This window comes from Enhydra lutris, unplaced genomic scaffold, assembly GCF_002288905.1.
Source record: "Enhydra lutris kenyoni isolate GAN:26980312 unplaced genomic scaffold, ASM228890v2 scaffoldscaffold31, whole genome shotgun sequence".
Classification (NCBI taxonomy): domain Eukaryota; kingdom Metazoa; phylum Chordata; class Mammalia; order Carnivora; family Mustelidae; genus Enhydra; species Enhydra lutris.
Window position 1 is genome coordinate 10,214,793 of NW_019154115.1, and position 16,459 is coordinate 10,231,251.

The 16,459-nt window shown below is 32.7% G+C and overlaps 1 protein-coding gene across 4 annotated transcripts in view; it reads right to left on the reverse strand.

Annotated features, from left to right (window-relative positions):
- LOC111153325 (zinc finger protein 280D) overlaps positions 1-16,459 on the reverse strand; it is a 130,260-nt gene that overhangs the window by 102,822 nt on the left and 10,979 nt on the right. For 2 of the 4 annotated variants that reach the window (XM_022512278.1, XM_022512282.1), the window contains exons 2-6: positions 12,220-12,265; positions 12,039-12,107; positions 8,080-8,226; positions 5,276-5,341; positions 5,037-5,176 (exon numbers count right to left, since the gene is read on the reverse strand). In XM_022512278.1, the coding sequence (XP_022367986.1) occupies positions 5,037-5,176; positions 5,276-5,341; positions 8,080-8,226; positions 12,039-12,066 (381 nt within the window). In that variant the 5' untranslated portion in view covers positions 12,067-12,107; positions 12,220-12,265. Of the gene's footprint in view, positions 1-5,036; positions 5,177-5,275; positions 5,342-5,978; positions 6,008-8,079; positions 8,227-12,038; positions 12,108-12,219; positions 12,266-16,459 lie in introns of those variants that run through there. The other 2 variants (XM_022512279.1, XM_022512280.1) reach the window with 2 other exon arrangements.

The following is a 16,459-nucleotide window of genomic DNA, read 5'->3' on the forward strand; positions in this document are numbered from 1 at the left end:
ATAGTTCTTTAACAGAAATACAGTTAATACTCTTAAAAACTTTATTAGGAAAACAACTCTAGTTAATTAAGCTCCAGAATTTCAGAGAACAGGCACACACTGTTCAACAATAACTGGATAAAATAATTTCTCCAACAGGGAGAATACAAAAAGTTCAGAAAGATATCAAATACAATAGTAAGGGTAGAATAGACACTAGACTTTGATTCAGAAGATTGGCACATTTAACTATATATACCTTGGGAAGGTCACTTCTGAGCTTCAAGTTATTCACCTTTCAAATTGAAGTAATAGTCACAATTGTGTTTTAATACATATAAATCAAATAGTTGTCACAACATTACTAATAAAAACCTAGTATTATACCCTATTATATAAATAGGTAAACTAAAGATAGTTGTGGTTATATAGGGCTCCCAATACAGTCCTGCTTGTTATTGATGGAGCTGTAATGAGAACCCAGAACCTGACAGATTCCAAAGCTTATACCCTTAAGCTAGATCACACTGAATTAATTTTAAGTGATAATAATATATCACTATTATCGGCAAGAGCTCTGAAAGAGATGCTAGAGTATAGAGATATTCCATGAAAAAGTAAACACACACACACACACGCGCGTGCGTGACATAAAATGAAAAACTGTAATTATAATTTATTAAAAGTAGTGGCTTCCAAAATTCAGAGTAAATTCCCTTAAATAGGAGTCTCAATTCATCCCCAGAATATATCTGTCATTCTTAACTTTGCACATTAGAATGCCTTGAAGAGTTTTTTGTTTGTTTGTTTGTTTGTTTTACAAGATACCATTTCCAGGACCCACCCAGACCAACTGGCACAGCCTCTCCTTTTAAAAACTTACCAAGACTGAGAAACACCAATTGAGGTGTTTTGATTTTAAAACTATATGCAACTAATGAATCATTGAGCACTATATCAAAAACTAATGATGTACTATATGCTGGCTAACTGAACATAATAATAAAAAAATAAAAATTAAAAACATAAATAAAACTATGCCCAGAGAAATAAACATCTCAGAAATAGCTCTAGTTTCTAACTTATATAACACCAAAGATACAAACCTTCCCTTTTTTTTTTTTTTTTTTTCTCACTGGGTCCAACGTTGGAAAGATTTTTATTTATTAAACTGAATTAAATAGTAAAGTTTCTTTTTCCAGTTTTCTAGCCTGCAAAAGCTACAATTTATGAAAAGTAACTGAGTTAATTTGATTCTAACTAATAGCAAAAAATCTTCAATTTTAAGCAGCTTTTCATCTTTTCAAATATTAGTAATAACCTGCAGAACCTTAGGATCCAAGATTGAGAGTCAGTGGTCTGGTTAAAATCTCTCACTTTAGAAATGAAGAAAATGAGGCTCAGAGAGGTTTCAACAATGCTTATTAACAAGGCTGAGTCAGCATTCAAGTCTCTTGCTTCAAATCTAAGTTTTTTAAACTACTGGCCCAGGGCTTATATCACTGTTAGTTATTATTTCAGATAGTTATTATCAGTATTAAGTAATAATAACTCAGGGAAAGAGAAACATTTGCCTAAACATATACTTTTATGATACATAACATCTTCAAAATATAAGTGGGAGGTGAATATACTTAGCCATAGATTTAAAAATCTGTAGCCCTCTTTTCCATTATTACATAAATTATAATTAAAATAACTCTACTATGAAAACACCTCAAAATATCAATTTTTAGTACTAACAGATCTGCAGATTACCTAATAGTAATATGAAATAGAGGAAAAATGGATTATTCCTACCAAACATATTTGGATTCAATTCTGGTTTTGCACTTGAATATTTGCAAGAAAATTAATAGGTGCTTTCATAGACAATAAGTGAATTACTGTCAAAGCACAAACATTTTCATTCAAATTTATTATTTCTCTAAAGCTAGTGCCAAATAGCTTACAATAAGCATGGCAAAACTACTGAGTTAGTTCAATTCCAACTAACAACAAAGAATCTTTACATTTGGGGTAACTTTTTTTTTTGAGTAATATAATTCCTTGACTTCAGGACCACTTTACACATTTAAAAATTAAGGAGGCCCCAAAATAATTTTTATTTATTTGGGTTATACCTATTGATATTTACCATATTAGAAATTAAAACAGAGAAATTTCTTAAAATATTTATTTAAGTAATAATAAACCCATTACAGATTAACATAAATAACATTTTTTATGAAAACTGACTATATTGCAAACACACAAAATATTAGTGAAAAGAGTGCTACTGTTTTACATTTCTGTAAATTGCTTTAATGTCTAGCTAAACCGTCGTAGTTTCTGCCTTCTGCTTCTGCCTTCAATTTATTAGAATATGTTGTTTTATTTGAAAAATAGAGAGAAAATCTGGCTTCATAAAGATATATAGTTGAGGGGCACCTGGGTGGTCAGTGGGTTAAAGCCTCTGCCTTCAGCTCAGGTCATGATCCCAGGGTCCTGGGATTGAGCCCCACATCGGGCTCTCTGCTAGGCAAGGAGCCTGCTTCCCTTCCTCTCTCTGCCTCTCTCTGTCTACTTGTGATCTCTCTCTCTCTGTCAAATAAATAAATAAAACCTTTAAAAAAAAAAGATATATAGTTAAAAAAAGATATATAAATAAATAAAGAAAGAAATTTTATTTATTTATTTGACAGAGATCACAAGTAGGCAGAGAAGCAGCAGAAAGAGAGGAGGAAGCAGGCTCCCTGCTGAGCAGAGAGCCCAATGAGGGGCTCAATCCCAGGACCCTGGGATCATGACCTAAGCCAAGGGCAGAGGCAGGGAGTAGTATTTTAATAGCAATTTAGGATAACTATGGATACACTTCTTTGATACTACACCAAAATTCAACAGTTGATATTTTCTTAAGAGTTTACTATAATGTGGCATCTGACTTGCTATTTACTAAACTTTTCATACTTTGTTACATTAAAATCTATCAGTCTCACACTTTGAATGGATCTTTTATCTGTATGATTCTATAACATCATGCACTGGTTTTTTTGAAAATACTGGGGGTTTTTTGGATTATGCTGATCCTCCAAATGTACACAGAATTCATTATACAGTAACAAAAAATTGTGTTTATTAATTGCACGACCGAGAGGAAAGTCTTTAAGAACTAGGAAGCTACCAAGATCACAGTGGCAAATACAAGTTTTCCAAAATTCTAATTTGTGCTTGAAAGCGCAATTTTACCCAAGAAATGCTATCAGTTGTTTTCCTATAAATGTGCACTTTGTTCAGTTTGGAGGAAATGTCTGCCAAATAACCAAGACTGAATCACTCACTATGTGTAGCAACCAGACTCTAAAGTAGCCTCCATTATCACCATCCCCTGGCGTTAATGTCCTGCACAATTCCCACCCCTTTGTGTAGGCAAGACACGTGACTTATTTCTAACCAACAGAATACAGCAAAGGTGAAAGGATATACATGATTTTGTGTATATAACTATATTATATAAGATCATAATGCCATTCTCCTAAGGATTTTCTCTTGTGGGCTTTGAGCAAGTAAGAAGCCATGTGGGAAAGACCCAGTTGGCAAAGCCAGAGACTCTCAGTGTGACAACCGTTAAGAAACTGAATGTTGCCAATTACCATGAGAACTTGGAAGCAGATATCTCTCCAGTCAAGCTTCAGATAAAACTGCAACCTCAGAGTCCACACCTTGAATGTAGCCTTGTGAGACCCTGAAGCAAAGGATCCAGCTAACCCATGACTTGACTTCTGACCCATAGAAACTATGAGATAATAAATGTATGTGGTTTTAAATCATTGTTTGTGGTAATATTGATACACAAAAATATATAATACACCATGGTTTATCAGTCATTCTTTCAAGCAAAAGCAGTCTTCTATTTTTAAAAAGTGGGTAGTTTAGCTCACATTTCAATCACAGGAGTGCTTTTCCTCAAGATAACCATTGAACTTCAGACACAGAAGTGCTTTTGCATACTATCCATTTCATCACACAAAGTATTTTGAAAAGACACATATTCAAGGTAGAGATTTTAAAAAATAACATGTTAATACTTCATCAAGGAAATCAAGCATGAATGTATTTTAATGGGAATGCATGGTGGGAATGAATACAAAAACTACTCATACTTGGTATCACCGTCTTGATTTATACTAAGGCACCAGCAGTTTACTCAATATTACTTTTGCATCACCAACACAAATGTCAACATGGTGGAAAAGGCAAATAGTGTCTTTTATTATTATGACAATAGTACTGACTCCCAAACCCATGAAAGAGTCTCAGGGGACTGAAAACTACACACTGAAAACTACTGCACTAAGGCAATGGTTCCATTTTAAGTCTATATTTATATATAATACATATGTATATACTTAGGTAAATACAGTTAGTCTGGATTGAAATCCCATATCTAACATTTTGCCAGCTGTGTGACCTTGAATAAATAATTTAACCTCTGTGAACCTCAATTTCCTCAACTATAAAACAGGAATAATAATAATAATAGTGCATCCTTTACAGGGATGGTTAAGAATTAAGTGATTATGTGTAGCATTTAGAACAAAGCATTACACATAAATATCAACTGTAATATTAACTATTACCATCAACTATTATTATTTATTAAGAGTTTTTTAAACTAATTATGAAGATATATTTTCAGAATAAAAATCTATAATGTCCTCTCAAAAGTTTTTCCCAATTAAGAACAAAGAACAACTGACCCAATTTACAATCTTAAATAATTTTCCATTATGCAATATTCATTATGCTTTTATCATATTTTGATAACACAATTTTCAATACTTTACCTATTAAACTTAAGCATGTCACCTGATTTAGGAACTGGATGGATGAATAGTTCCTGCAGTTATTACTCTGGGCACTGGCTAAGATATCATGAAGATAGTGACATTTTCTGATTTTAATTATGCTTCTATTAGATGGCTACCCATGACAATCCAGAATTTTAATTGGTATTGTTTATACTGATAAGTAATATCCAATGTATCCCTAAGCTGTGTAGTTTCAGAAACACTTACAGGTTTAGACAAAGGCTGAACAATAACAGAACTATCAGAAGATCTAGATTCAGGATGAAAATTTATTGGCGAGGCAGCCACTGGATTTGATGTTGGGTTGGTGTAGTGTTGACTTGTAGGCTTGAATGCAGCAGTAATACCTGTATTTAAAATTACACAATACATTAAATATATTTTCATATAACTAATGATGTCAAAATACTTCACTTTAAAAGTAAAAAAGTAAAGTAATACTGTACCTCGACTGAGTGCACCGTTCTTTACTCCCCTTGAATATGAGCTGGGGTTTACTCTATTCAAAATATCTACAAAAAATTATATTTATTTTAAAATTCATTATTTGAATAAAATATACACTAAGAAAATAGAAATCATGAATTGAAAACAATCAAATAGATTCCTGGAAGGAGTTACTAGCCTTGTTTTATAAAGTTTTTTTAAATTTTATTATTTATTTGACAGACAGAGATCACAAGTAGGCAGAGAAGCAAGCGGGGGGGGGGGGAACAGGCTCCCCACTGAGCAGAGAGCCCTATGTGAGGCTCCATCCCAGGACCCCAGGATCATGACCTAAGCCAAAGGCAGAGGCTTTAACCCAGTGAGCCACCCAGGCACCACACTAGCCTTGTTTTATAGAATAAGAACCACCTTTCTAACTGTAACTCAAAATCCAAAAGCCAGAAGTAAAAGACTGATAAATCTGACTACATACAAGTCAAACTTTCTGCAAAGTTTCTTTTATGGCAAAGAAATATTCCACATAATTAGTAAAAATCTTCCAAAAATATATGTATATAGAACCTATAATTAATGTATATATCTTTCTTTGAATGGCAACAGGGCTATATCCACTCAGGTTTCTATCACTCAAAACCAAACCCCTAACCAACCTCCATATTCCATTCACACCTTCCCTGGAAGTATCATTATGAGGGATCTCACCAGATTATCTGCAGCATTAATCTTGAGTCCTGAAAGGGAAAAACTAGCACAGATTGCAGGCTAAAATTACAGTTTATCAGAGTAACTTATAACTTAAGGGGTTTCAAATCCACCAATATACCAGAATATACCAGAAGTCAATCTGAGCGTAATACAGAACTCTCAGGATCACTTTAAAGTTCCTGATTCTGGCATGCAATTTCTGCAACTTCTAGACTATTTGCTAGTCAAACTAAAATTGGGAAGAGTATGGATTTGCCAAAAATTGATGGTTACAAAAACGTAAAAGCACAAACAAGTCCTAAACGTCATAAAAATTTCCTTTTTCCCTCACAGTAAAAAAGAACCAGATCCCATAAAATAACTCTATGAAGTACAGGAACACACAAAAGTAGGGCTGTTTTCTGATAATGGCAATGCAGTGCTCTATACCTAAGCATTACTTATGTCTTATAGAATAAAAACCTTCTCACACAACTTGACACCATTCTCACTCAGAAACTCAAGATTATTAGTCAAACCATCAAAGAACTATTGGCTAATGTACTTTTTCGTGGCTGTATTCTACAACAAAAAAGTTTTTACTCCCCTTTCTAGCAGTTCTATATAAACACTTAACTCATATTCCATATATTAAAAATTTTATGGCTTACACAAAAACAATAATAAAATTCATTTAAATTCTGCATAACTGTCGAGAAAATAATTTTTATTGGGGTCAGTCTCCTTTTTGACAGAATTATTTTAACATTAATAAACACTGTTCTAGTTGAATACTGTTAACAATTTTCTACTAGTATAATTTAACTTGATCTTAACTGTTATTTTTTCAAAAATTCTAATAACTATTTTATAATATGGTAATATTCCAGTAAAAAATGATCACAATGACTAAAAATAGTAATTAAGAGAATGTATAATCATGTTCCACTATCATCAACAAGCATGCCATCATGCCTAGCTCAATTTACAATCAAAGTGGCACTCCACTTAGAACCTAAAAGATTATCAATCTGCCACAGGAAATGGTATTGAGAATTTAATTGGTTAAGTGATTCTCCCTCTGATAAAACTGAATAAAAGTGCCATTCCAAGTTTAGAGGCAACAGAAGAAAGAACCAAGCTTTCAGAAGCTTTCAGAAAAGTACTCTTAATCACACTTCTGAGCACTGCCTTGATAAGAAAACTCTATTACGCTGGTCATATTCTTTGTTAAATTCCCCTGGCTGGCTTAAACAAGCGAACAAATAAACATGTACCTGCAATGGGAAATGATTTATTTTCTCCTTCTGCCCTAAAATCTGTATATTAGTTCTCTGCACTTTTTTACATTTTTGAGTGGACATTTTAATAAGTGTCATTGGTCACTGCTTTAACATTCTAACAACATCAAATCCAACTACTCTAACAAAAATCTAATAATCCACAAAGGTACCAAAATATTGTGCTAGAAAGCCATGAAAGATTTAAGTATTAACTAACTGCTACATCACCCAAGTACAGTGGCTGTAGACAGTGCTCTTCTCTTTCATGACTATAAATGTGAGTTGCTGGAAGATGAATGTGGTCAGAAGCTGAACCCCCTGTTGGCACACAGGCTAGAGACTGAAATTATTCTCTGCCTATATATTTTGTAGCATTGTATGGATGACACTGTAGTTGCCTGGATGTGACAACTCCTGTTTGAGACTAAAATTTATTTAGCATATTAGGACACTTGAAGAAAAGTATTCTAACCTCTTCCAGTTCTCTAACTCTGTGTTTAAGGTGGGGGGGAGGGGAGATAAACAAACAGATGAACAGGTTACTTGGCTCCACTAAAAACTATGATTTCCAATTTCAAAAGACCTCCAATGTATCAACTAATCTTAGTCTATTTCTTTTCCTCACATCTGGTATTTTAACCTTTTACCTCCCTCCTCAAGTCCTTAATCACATCCTCATCCTGATTCTGTAATTCTCACTCACCTCTCACCAAATCTTTCATCTCTAACTCCTTACAGAGGAACAAGTACATAAGTACCTTATAAAGCAGTTCACAAGGTCTTCCATTAGAAACAGTATGTTATAAAAATCAGTTCCACTAAAAGTAAATGCTTACTTGAAATTGCTGGTTTTGAACTTGTTATCTCTCCAACAAAGATTGGCTCATCATCATCATCATCTTCAACCTCTTTTACTTTCTTCTGCCATGGTTCTAACTCTTCTTCTTCACATTCCATAAAGAGTTCTGCCATTTTTGAATTACCTAATTTTCAAAAGGAGAGAAGTAAACCTTATTTTCAAAAAGAAAAGTAAATATATTTTTTAAAATTCACAGTATATTTAAGATCCACTCTAATAGCCCTAGTGGCAACTCATGACTTGATAGTTAGTTCACGGAAGCAACAGTGAGAAACTCAGAGCTCACTCTCTAAGATAAAAACTAACAAATTTAGATAAATAGATAATAGTTGACAGTAGTTATTTACATGAAACAGTCAAAACCAGTTCCAGTCTTATGCCTGGAGTATAATTTTATCTACAAAAGAGACTGCACCTAACCATTATCTGGGGAGTAAATGTATTAACAAAGGGGAGATAAACTAAGAATAAGAGGCAACTCATAGGAGATATACTAGAAAAACTGAACCGAATTCAGGAATTCCAGTCACAAAACAGGGATGAGGTGCTAAAGTAAAATAAGGGAAACAAAGTGAGACTTATTCCATTCAGGGCAAATTAGACATTTCTTATCTAAAGAAACAGATCAAAGAATGTGCAGTAAATATGAACTTACACCACCTTAGAAGTTCTGACCAAGCACAGAGCTCCTAGGATGAATTTTAAATATTAAATGTTTCTCTTAAATGTTAATATTTAAATATTAAATATTAGTGGACAATCAATAAGTACCAGAAATTTGAGGAAAACCTCCTGTCTTTTAGACCAAATCAATAAAAAACATAAAGAATCCTAAGGAAAAGAGATAATGCAGAGAGCAAGAAAAATATCAAGGAAAATATAGTTAGCATCTTTAGAGATATTAGATAAGAATGTTATAAAAATATTCAGAAAACAAAAAGTTTTAAAAATATGATAGCCAAAAATTTTTAATTCAATTGCTTTTAAAAACTCGAAATATCCCCACAGGTGGAACTAAGAGAAAAAGAGAAAAATACACACACACACTCACACAAACTAGATAAAGAAGAGGACACAAGTTTGTCAGAGAAAATCAATTTCCAAGTACAACATTCACCTAATAAAATTTACAGAAAGAGAACAGAGAGAAAGCAGAGAGTAGGTTATCTGAGAAGTAATACAGACATATTTCCTAGATTGGAAAACATACGTATCTAGGTTGTAAGGCCCCACTAGGTACACAACACAATGATCAAGAAAAAAGTTACATCAAGACACATCGTCATGAAATTCCAGAACGAAAGAGATAAAAAGATAAGATCTATGGGGTGTGGTGGGGCACAGGGGTTGAGGTGAGGTGGGAAGAACTGTTCATATAAGAAAGGTCAGTAAGAATAAGAACCATAGAATAATACTTTAGTAGAAGACAGTAAATAATACTTCAATAATTTCTTACCAAAATTATTTTTCAATTTAGAGTTCTTTACACAGTCAAACTTTTCATCAAGTGTGAGAATAAAGAACAGCAACATCACACAAGATTTACTTCCCATGTAAAACCCTTCTCAGAAAGTTACTACAGAATCCATAAAAAAGATAAGACTTAACCAAGAAAGAAGACACAGCATGTAGAAAATATGATATTCAATACAATACAAAGTCCCAGGACAACAGCTGTTCAGCCCACCCGGAAGACAACCAGTCCAGACTAGATTGGATCAGTACTTCAAAAGGAAATATCTCTGGGACACCAAAGAAAAGATAATTAAAATGTAAACTTTTAGGTTACCTGACAAGTTTTACTGCGTAGAAAATTGAATTGAGAGGCTACTGAAGGGTGTGGGAAGACGTGCCTACAGATTTTAATATAACTTAGCAAATGAAAAAAAGTGAAAAGCATTAACAGCTGCACAGGAGAGAAAAAAGAAAGAGAAAGAAAAGAAAAGGGAGAGAGGAAGGAAAGAGGAAAGGAAGGGAGGGAGGGGGAGAGAAAGAGGAAGGGTGGGTGGGTGAGTGGGAGCAAACAGTAAATGTATGTATTCTATGTATAACAGAATATTAAAAGCATATTACAATGCTCATCAGTGAAAAGCATTTATTGTAGTCATCATAAAGAAACATCAACTATGGATTAACAAAATATTGAGACAATAATTATATTGGGAGATACTTGGAAGGAAGGGGTAGCTCTAAGCAAGCAAAAATTCTCATGATTATTAGAAAGCAGTTAAAACTGATTATGCAACACACAGCACAACAAATATGCATATATGCACATAAGCACTCCTCAAGAAACTTTGATTAAGCCATTTAAAGCCTTTCAGATGGTCTTGACTATGTGCATATACTGCTTTAAGCTGAGATGGAGAAAAAAGAAAAGGTGGACGGGAGGGGGAAGAGAAAGAGTACTGAGGACCTAAACTAGTCACAGTGGAGATGGATATAAGTGGATATAACTTAATATACAGAATGAGATGGGGGAGGTCTACCAACCCCCCTCCCCCAAAAAACTCTAGAGTACTGGCTTTGACAATATCTTTCATTTATCATTTAAACATAGTCATTTCTAAGGGTAATTTTTTATTAGAGTAATGCCACTTCTACTTTTGACTCAAAATTAGGACAATGTTCTACCACCTCTTAAAAGATAAGAAAAAATACTGTAACTGAAACAACACTTTGGGGATGGCATACAAAGGAAATACCGTATCAAATTAAGAACAATTCTTTTATAAATTTTTAAATTTTTTCCTTTCTATAAAAGTATGTCACAAATGATTTCCTGTCTTAACATAATTTAAATGTTAATAGCCTACCCACCAAAACAAAAAAGGCCTCCCCATTTTCCCAAATGTCATGAACATCATGAACTGATCCCTTTCTTTTCTAAACTATACTGTTTTATTAATTATATAGAATTCTGCAAGTCAAATGATTAAAAATATTATATGTCCCAAGACCAAACTGAGCTCTTTGAGTGTATTTCCTTCTATACACTAGATAGCCAATAGGCACATGGTATATAATTTATGGACTAGGAAACTAAGTGGTCAGACAATGCGTAATTTTTAAAAATTAGGGAAACTTACTGTATATGGATAATAAAAGTTTCTAATCAGTTGGTGTTATGGGATGAACTATGTTTTTCCAAGATTCCTATGTTAAAGTCCTCACCATCAGTACCTCAGAATATTACTATATTTGGAGACAGGGTCTTTAAAGAGGTGGCGAGGTTAAAATGAAGTTATTGGGGTGGGTGCTAATTCAATATGACTGGTGTCCTTAAAAGGTGAGACCAGAACATGGATACACGCTTGGAGGTAAAACCATCTAAAGACATAGGAAGCATATGCGCATCTATAAGCCAAGGAAGGAGCCCTGGTACATATCCTTCCCTCATGGTCCTCAAAAGGAATCAACCCCACCAATACTTTGATCTCATACTTCTAGTCCCCAGAACTGTGAGAAATTCTGAAATAAATTTCTGTTGTTTAAGCCATCCAGTCTATGGTTCTAGGTTATAGAAGCCCTAGCAAACAATACAGAATACAAAGGTCTTACTCATTCTTCTTAACAGGGCATTGCCATTGTCAATACACTCAGGATAGATTGTTGAGAAAAAAAAATTTAAAGACACAAAAGAACTCTATGTTTTTTAGAAATAATTATTTTTTGTTTATGCATAAAAGAAACAGAGGTAATTATGTACACTGAACTAACAGTTATCACTGGGCATAAGAAGAAAAAACATTTCATTTCTACTTTACTCACTTCTTAATTTACATTATCTGTTATGTGAGCATTTGATACTCTAACAACTTTCAAGTTTTTTTTGTCTTTAAGAAAATGTGCCTACCTCTCTTCCTTTCTACTGAAGCAAATTTATTTAGTACAAAAGCCACGTATACTAGTATCGGTTGTGGCAGCAACACTTACTTTTTGGCTGAAAAGGGTTGTCGCCCATCAAGTTGCAGAGTTGACTTTCTGTAAATTGTCACCTAAGTACTGACACATGATATCAGTCAATTTTATGAGTCACTTTCAGTAATGCCAAATATTGAAATATGAAACTTGGGGTTCAGAAATTCTTGGATCTAATTTTGATCTCGAAACTCACCATGTGACTCCAGACAAGAGAGCAATTTATATCTCAGTTTTCCTTCCTATAAAATAAAGATACCTAGTATTAGAGTGGATCTCATTAAATTAAATGTACACATACTTAATCTTTTTTCCTACAAAAAGCTCAATTTTTAAGTTTGAGATGTCTGACATATACTTGTAACTCACTTTATATATAATTGGTTCATTCTTGAATGAATGCAAATTCAGTAAATAAAATGGTAATTCTATTAAGCACTTACTCCTTGGAAGAAGTCTGAATTATTAACCTACAAATAATTTTTTAACGTGTCCTTTTATATAAATGAGTAATCACTTTATGATGTATTGTTTTAGCAAGTCTGAATTTTCAAATACTAAGGGATACTAATCTTTAACTATAACCTATTCACATTTCAGACATAAATGTAATTATTTCCACAAGAAAACATAACTTTAAATAAATTTTAGTTTATATGTTTCTAATTTTTTATCAAAGACCTTAAAAGAGAAAGAAAATTAATTGGAAAGGGAGAGCAAATTAATTGGACATACTTCATCACCGATTAATTCACTCAAAAGTAACCACTCATTGGCATGCCTGGGCTAGCTGTCAAAAGAGCATACGACTCTTGTTCTCAGGGTAATTCGAGGCCCAGGCTGGGTGTAGAGATTACTAAAAAATAAGTAAATAAACCAAAAAAACCAGTAAGAACTCATTGCCTTCTAAATGCAAGATAATGTGCTAAGTTCTAGGGAAAAAACAGAAATGAGTAACTCATGGTCCTTGCCTTCAGAAATTTATAATCTAATATACCTATATTTCTTTGGGATTGAAAAGATATTGCTATTAGAATAAAAATTATCAAAAAGAAATTTTAATTCATTTATTTAAAACAAGAATTATTCTGGATTCCCAAACACACAACAGCATAAATTTTATAAAATTTACAAATTTTAAAATAACTTTTAGTTATAAAGCAAAAAAAGATAAAAACTAGACAGCAGATACCTAAAATACTCAAATGCACACTAATTCAATCTTTATATTTCTCCTTATCCTCAGGCTGACACAAGCAAATATTCCTGCTCTCTAGTTCCCAATTTATTTGGACTGCATTAATCCACAGTGGAAAATAACTAATTAATTTGGACTGCATTAATCCACAGGGGAAAATAACTCATTTTAATTTCAGAAGTTACTTTTATAAATGTTTTCAATAGTATCACAAGAGTCTCTAATGGATCTTTTTTTTTTTTTTTAAGATTTATTGATTTATTTGAGAGAGAGAGAACACGGAGCAGATGGAGGTGCAGAGGGAGAAAGACAGAGAATCCTCAAGTAGACTCTGCTGAGCACAAAGCCCCATATGGGGCTCAATCCCATGACCCTAAGATCATGACCTGAACCAAAATCAAAAGTTGGAGACTTAAACGACTAAGCCACCTATGGGCCAAGACTCTAATATATTTTGTGTTTAAATGAATTCACCAAGTTCTGAAGTCTATTTAAATCTCATTAACTCAATTATTTGAAAAGTTGTAGCTTACCTCTAAACTATTATCAATATTATGAATATGTCAAGGAGATAAATACATGACAATTTTTGCTCATGTTAAGGACCTAGTTGTTAGCTAGAGTATTTTTCAAGAGCCACAATTACACAGCTTATGAGACTCAAATATAATATTTTTTATTTCAGTAGTTATACTGGGTTCTAATAATGGTTATATTGAATATTATATAGTTGACATATATGCATTTTTTGCTAGGTGATCATATAAATATCTTTTGCCAAAACTCTGAAATTAGTATTCAATTTACAAATATTCAATTAATGACTGACTTGTCAATACAAAGACATCTACTGCCTGCTATGATAGAGATGACTTTAGGATAACCTACTTCAAAAGCTCAAGGAAACCTCAGAAACCTCAACTGATATGGTCTCAAACACACTATAAAATTGGAAATCCTCTGATGTAATTAGAACCATAATTTCAGCCTAAAGCTGTATTGTATAATATAGTAGCCATTAGCCACATGTGACAATTTAAGTTTAAACTAATTAAAATTAAGTAAAATTTAAAATTCAGTTCCTCAGTTTTACTAGCCATATTTCAAATGCTAAAAGCCACATGTGGCTGGTGGCTACTCTACTGGACAGTAAAGCTACAGAACACTTCCACCAGACAACACGGGACTAAAGAATCATTGCCATATCTTGTTCTGATTAATAAATACTTTCATGAATTCCTTTGGCATCTTAGCCATTGAAGCATGTCAAAATTACCACCATAAAAACCTCTCAGGTCACCACTTCAGAATTTTGGTGGTAAGGAATGGAATTCTATGAAGGATTAAATCAGCTACCATGGAAGTAGAATATCCAGCAAAGGTATGCTGTGGGGATCTCAAAGTTCCAAAATGTCTCTAATAGCTGCTACAGCTCAGACTGAGCCCCAAAATAGCCAGAAAAAAAGAACACTCAGTTTCAGCTACTGACTTGTTTTATGACCACGTTTAATACACTTGTTTCTATGAAGAAAAAAAATAAATTCCAATTAACTGACTTATCAAATACTTTTTAGAAAATCATTCATTCACTGTTGGGGACTGCTCACATAAATATTTTTAATTCCTATCTTACTATTTTTTTTAGCTTTTATACATCTAAAATTAAACAATATCTTAAATAATTTTTTCTATAGATATTTAAAAAATTCAATGGAAATGTAGGTCTAAATTTTTAATTGTTAGAAAAATTTACTTTTATCCATTCAGAGGTATCACCTGATACAATATCACTGTGTTAAATAAAGGTAATGCATTTTCTCTGGTACCTAAGCACAAAGTATGGCACAGGTGTGTTATGTACTAGATATAGTTCTATTTACTTTCTGATAAAAGATTAAGCAATTCTACAAACCACAACTGTAGAGTCTGCACATGAAGAAAGAGCATTAGGCCAGAAGCCAGAAGAACCAAATCATAGCCTCAGCATTGCTACAACTTTCAATCAAATCACCTTAAAATTCTGGGTCTAGGCTCTAATAATCTCTACAGCCTAATTTAGCTCTATACTGTATACTGTGTACTTTAAACATTTATTAACAATAAACAGTAAAACATGGTGAAGAATGAATGCCACATTCAAATTCTGACTCAACCATTTACTAGCTGGATGACCTTGGGAAAGTTAATCTCTGTGCCTTGCTTCACTATACATATGTAACTTATTTCATAAAGTTATAGTGAAAATTAAATTAGATAACACACATAAAGCATGTAACTCAGTGCCTGGCACACAGAAATCATCCAATAAACCTTAACAATTTTTAACTCTGTGCTTAATACCATTTTTAAGAACCCTAAGAACAGATCACAATTTTGTTAGTATACTAAAATTTAAAAGCTATCAGCTGAGCATTCAGAAATTATTTTGTTTTTTAAGATCTTCATTGCAATAGTATTTCACATGATGACATGTTAGCTTTGTAAGTATACCTTCTAGAATGTAGTGGTCAAATCTATCCTACCATATTTTCATCTTTTTAAGAAAGAAGCATGTGAAAACATATAAAAAATTTTATACCTTCATATAAACATAACACACAGACCTAAAATGTATCAATACTGTTAAATTACATATTACTAGTCTCATAGAATAAAACAAATATCTAATTCAAAGATACCAGCAGATAAAAATTAACATTTGGATAAAGTGCCTTATACCATTTCCATTAAAAAAAAAAAAAACTTTCATTTTACATCCATCACTGTATTTTAATTTCTAAAAAAAAATCCTTTTTAAAAATGAGTAAGCAGCAAGTAAAATAAAAAAGTGAGGAATATGGTGAATGGTTGAATTGAAATGGTGAATGGTCCATCTCCCCAGACCCAAAAGTTATTCAATGAAATAATCTGAGAAACCACATTATAAAGTTAATCTTTGTTTTCTTCTCATTATAAAGATAATATTTTAATCGGGGGCCTGCATTCCTAACCAAGAAATTGGCAACATCAAAAACCAGATTAACATAAAAGGGAAAATACAAAACCAAAATTAATATAATTTTAAAAACTGAAATTATTCAAAATAAGGGTAGCATATACAAATAATGTTCAACTAACTCATAAATTATGTCTAAGATTAACAAGCTAGCTGTAAGAAACACTAAACCTTTAATAATTTTACTTATACTTAGAAGAATTTTTCAGCAGAATGATTTTGATGACATAGGGTCACCAGAAC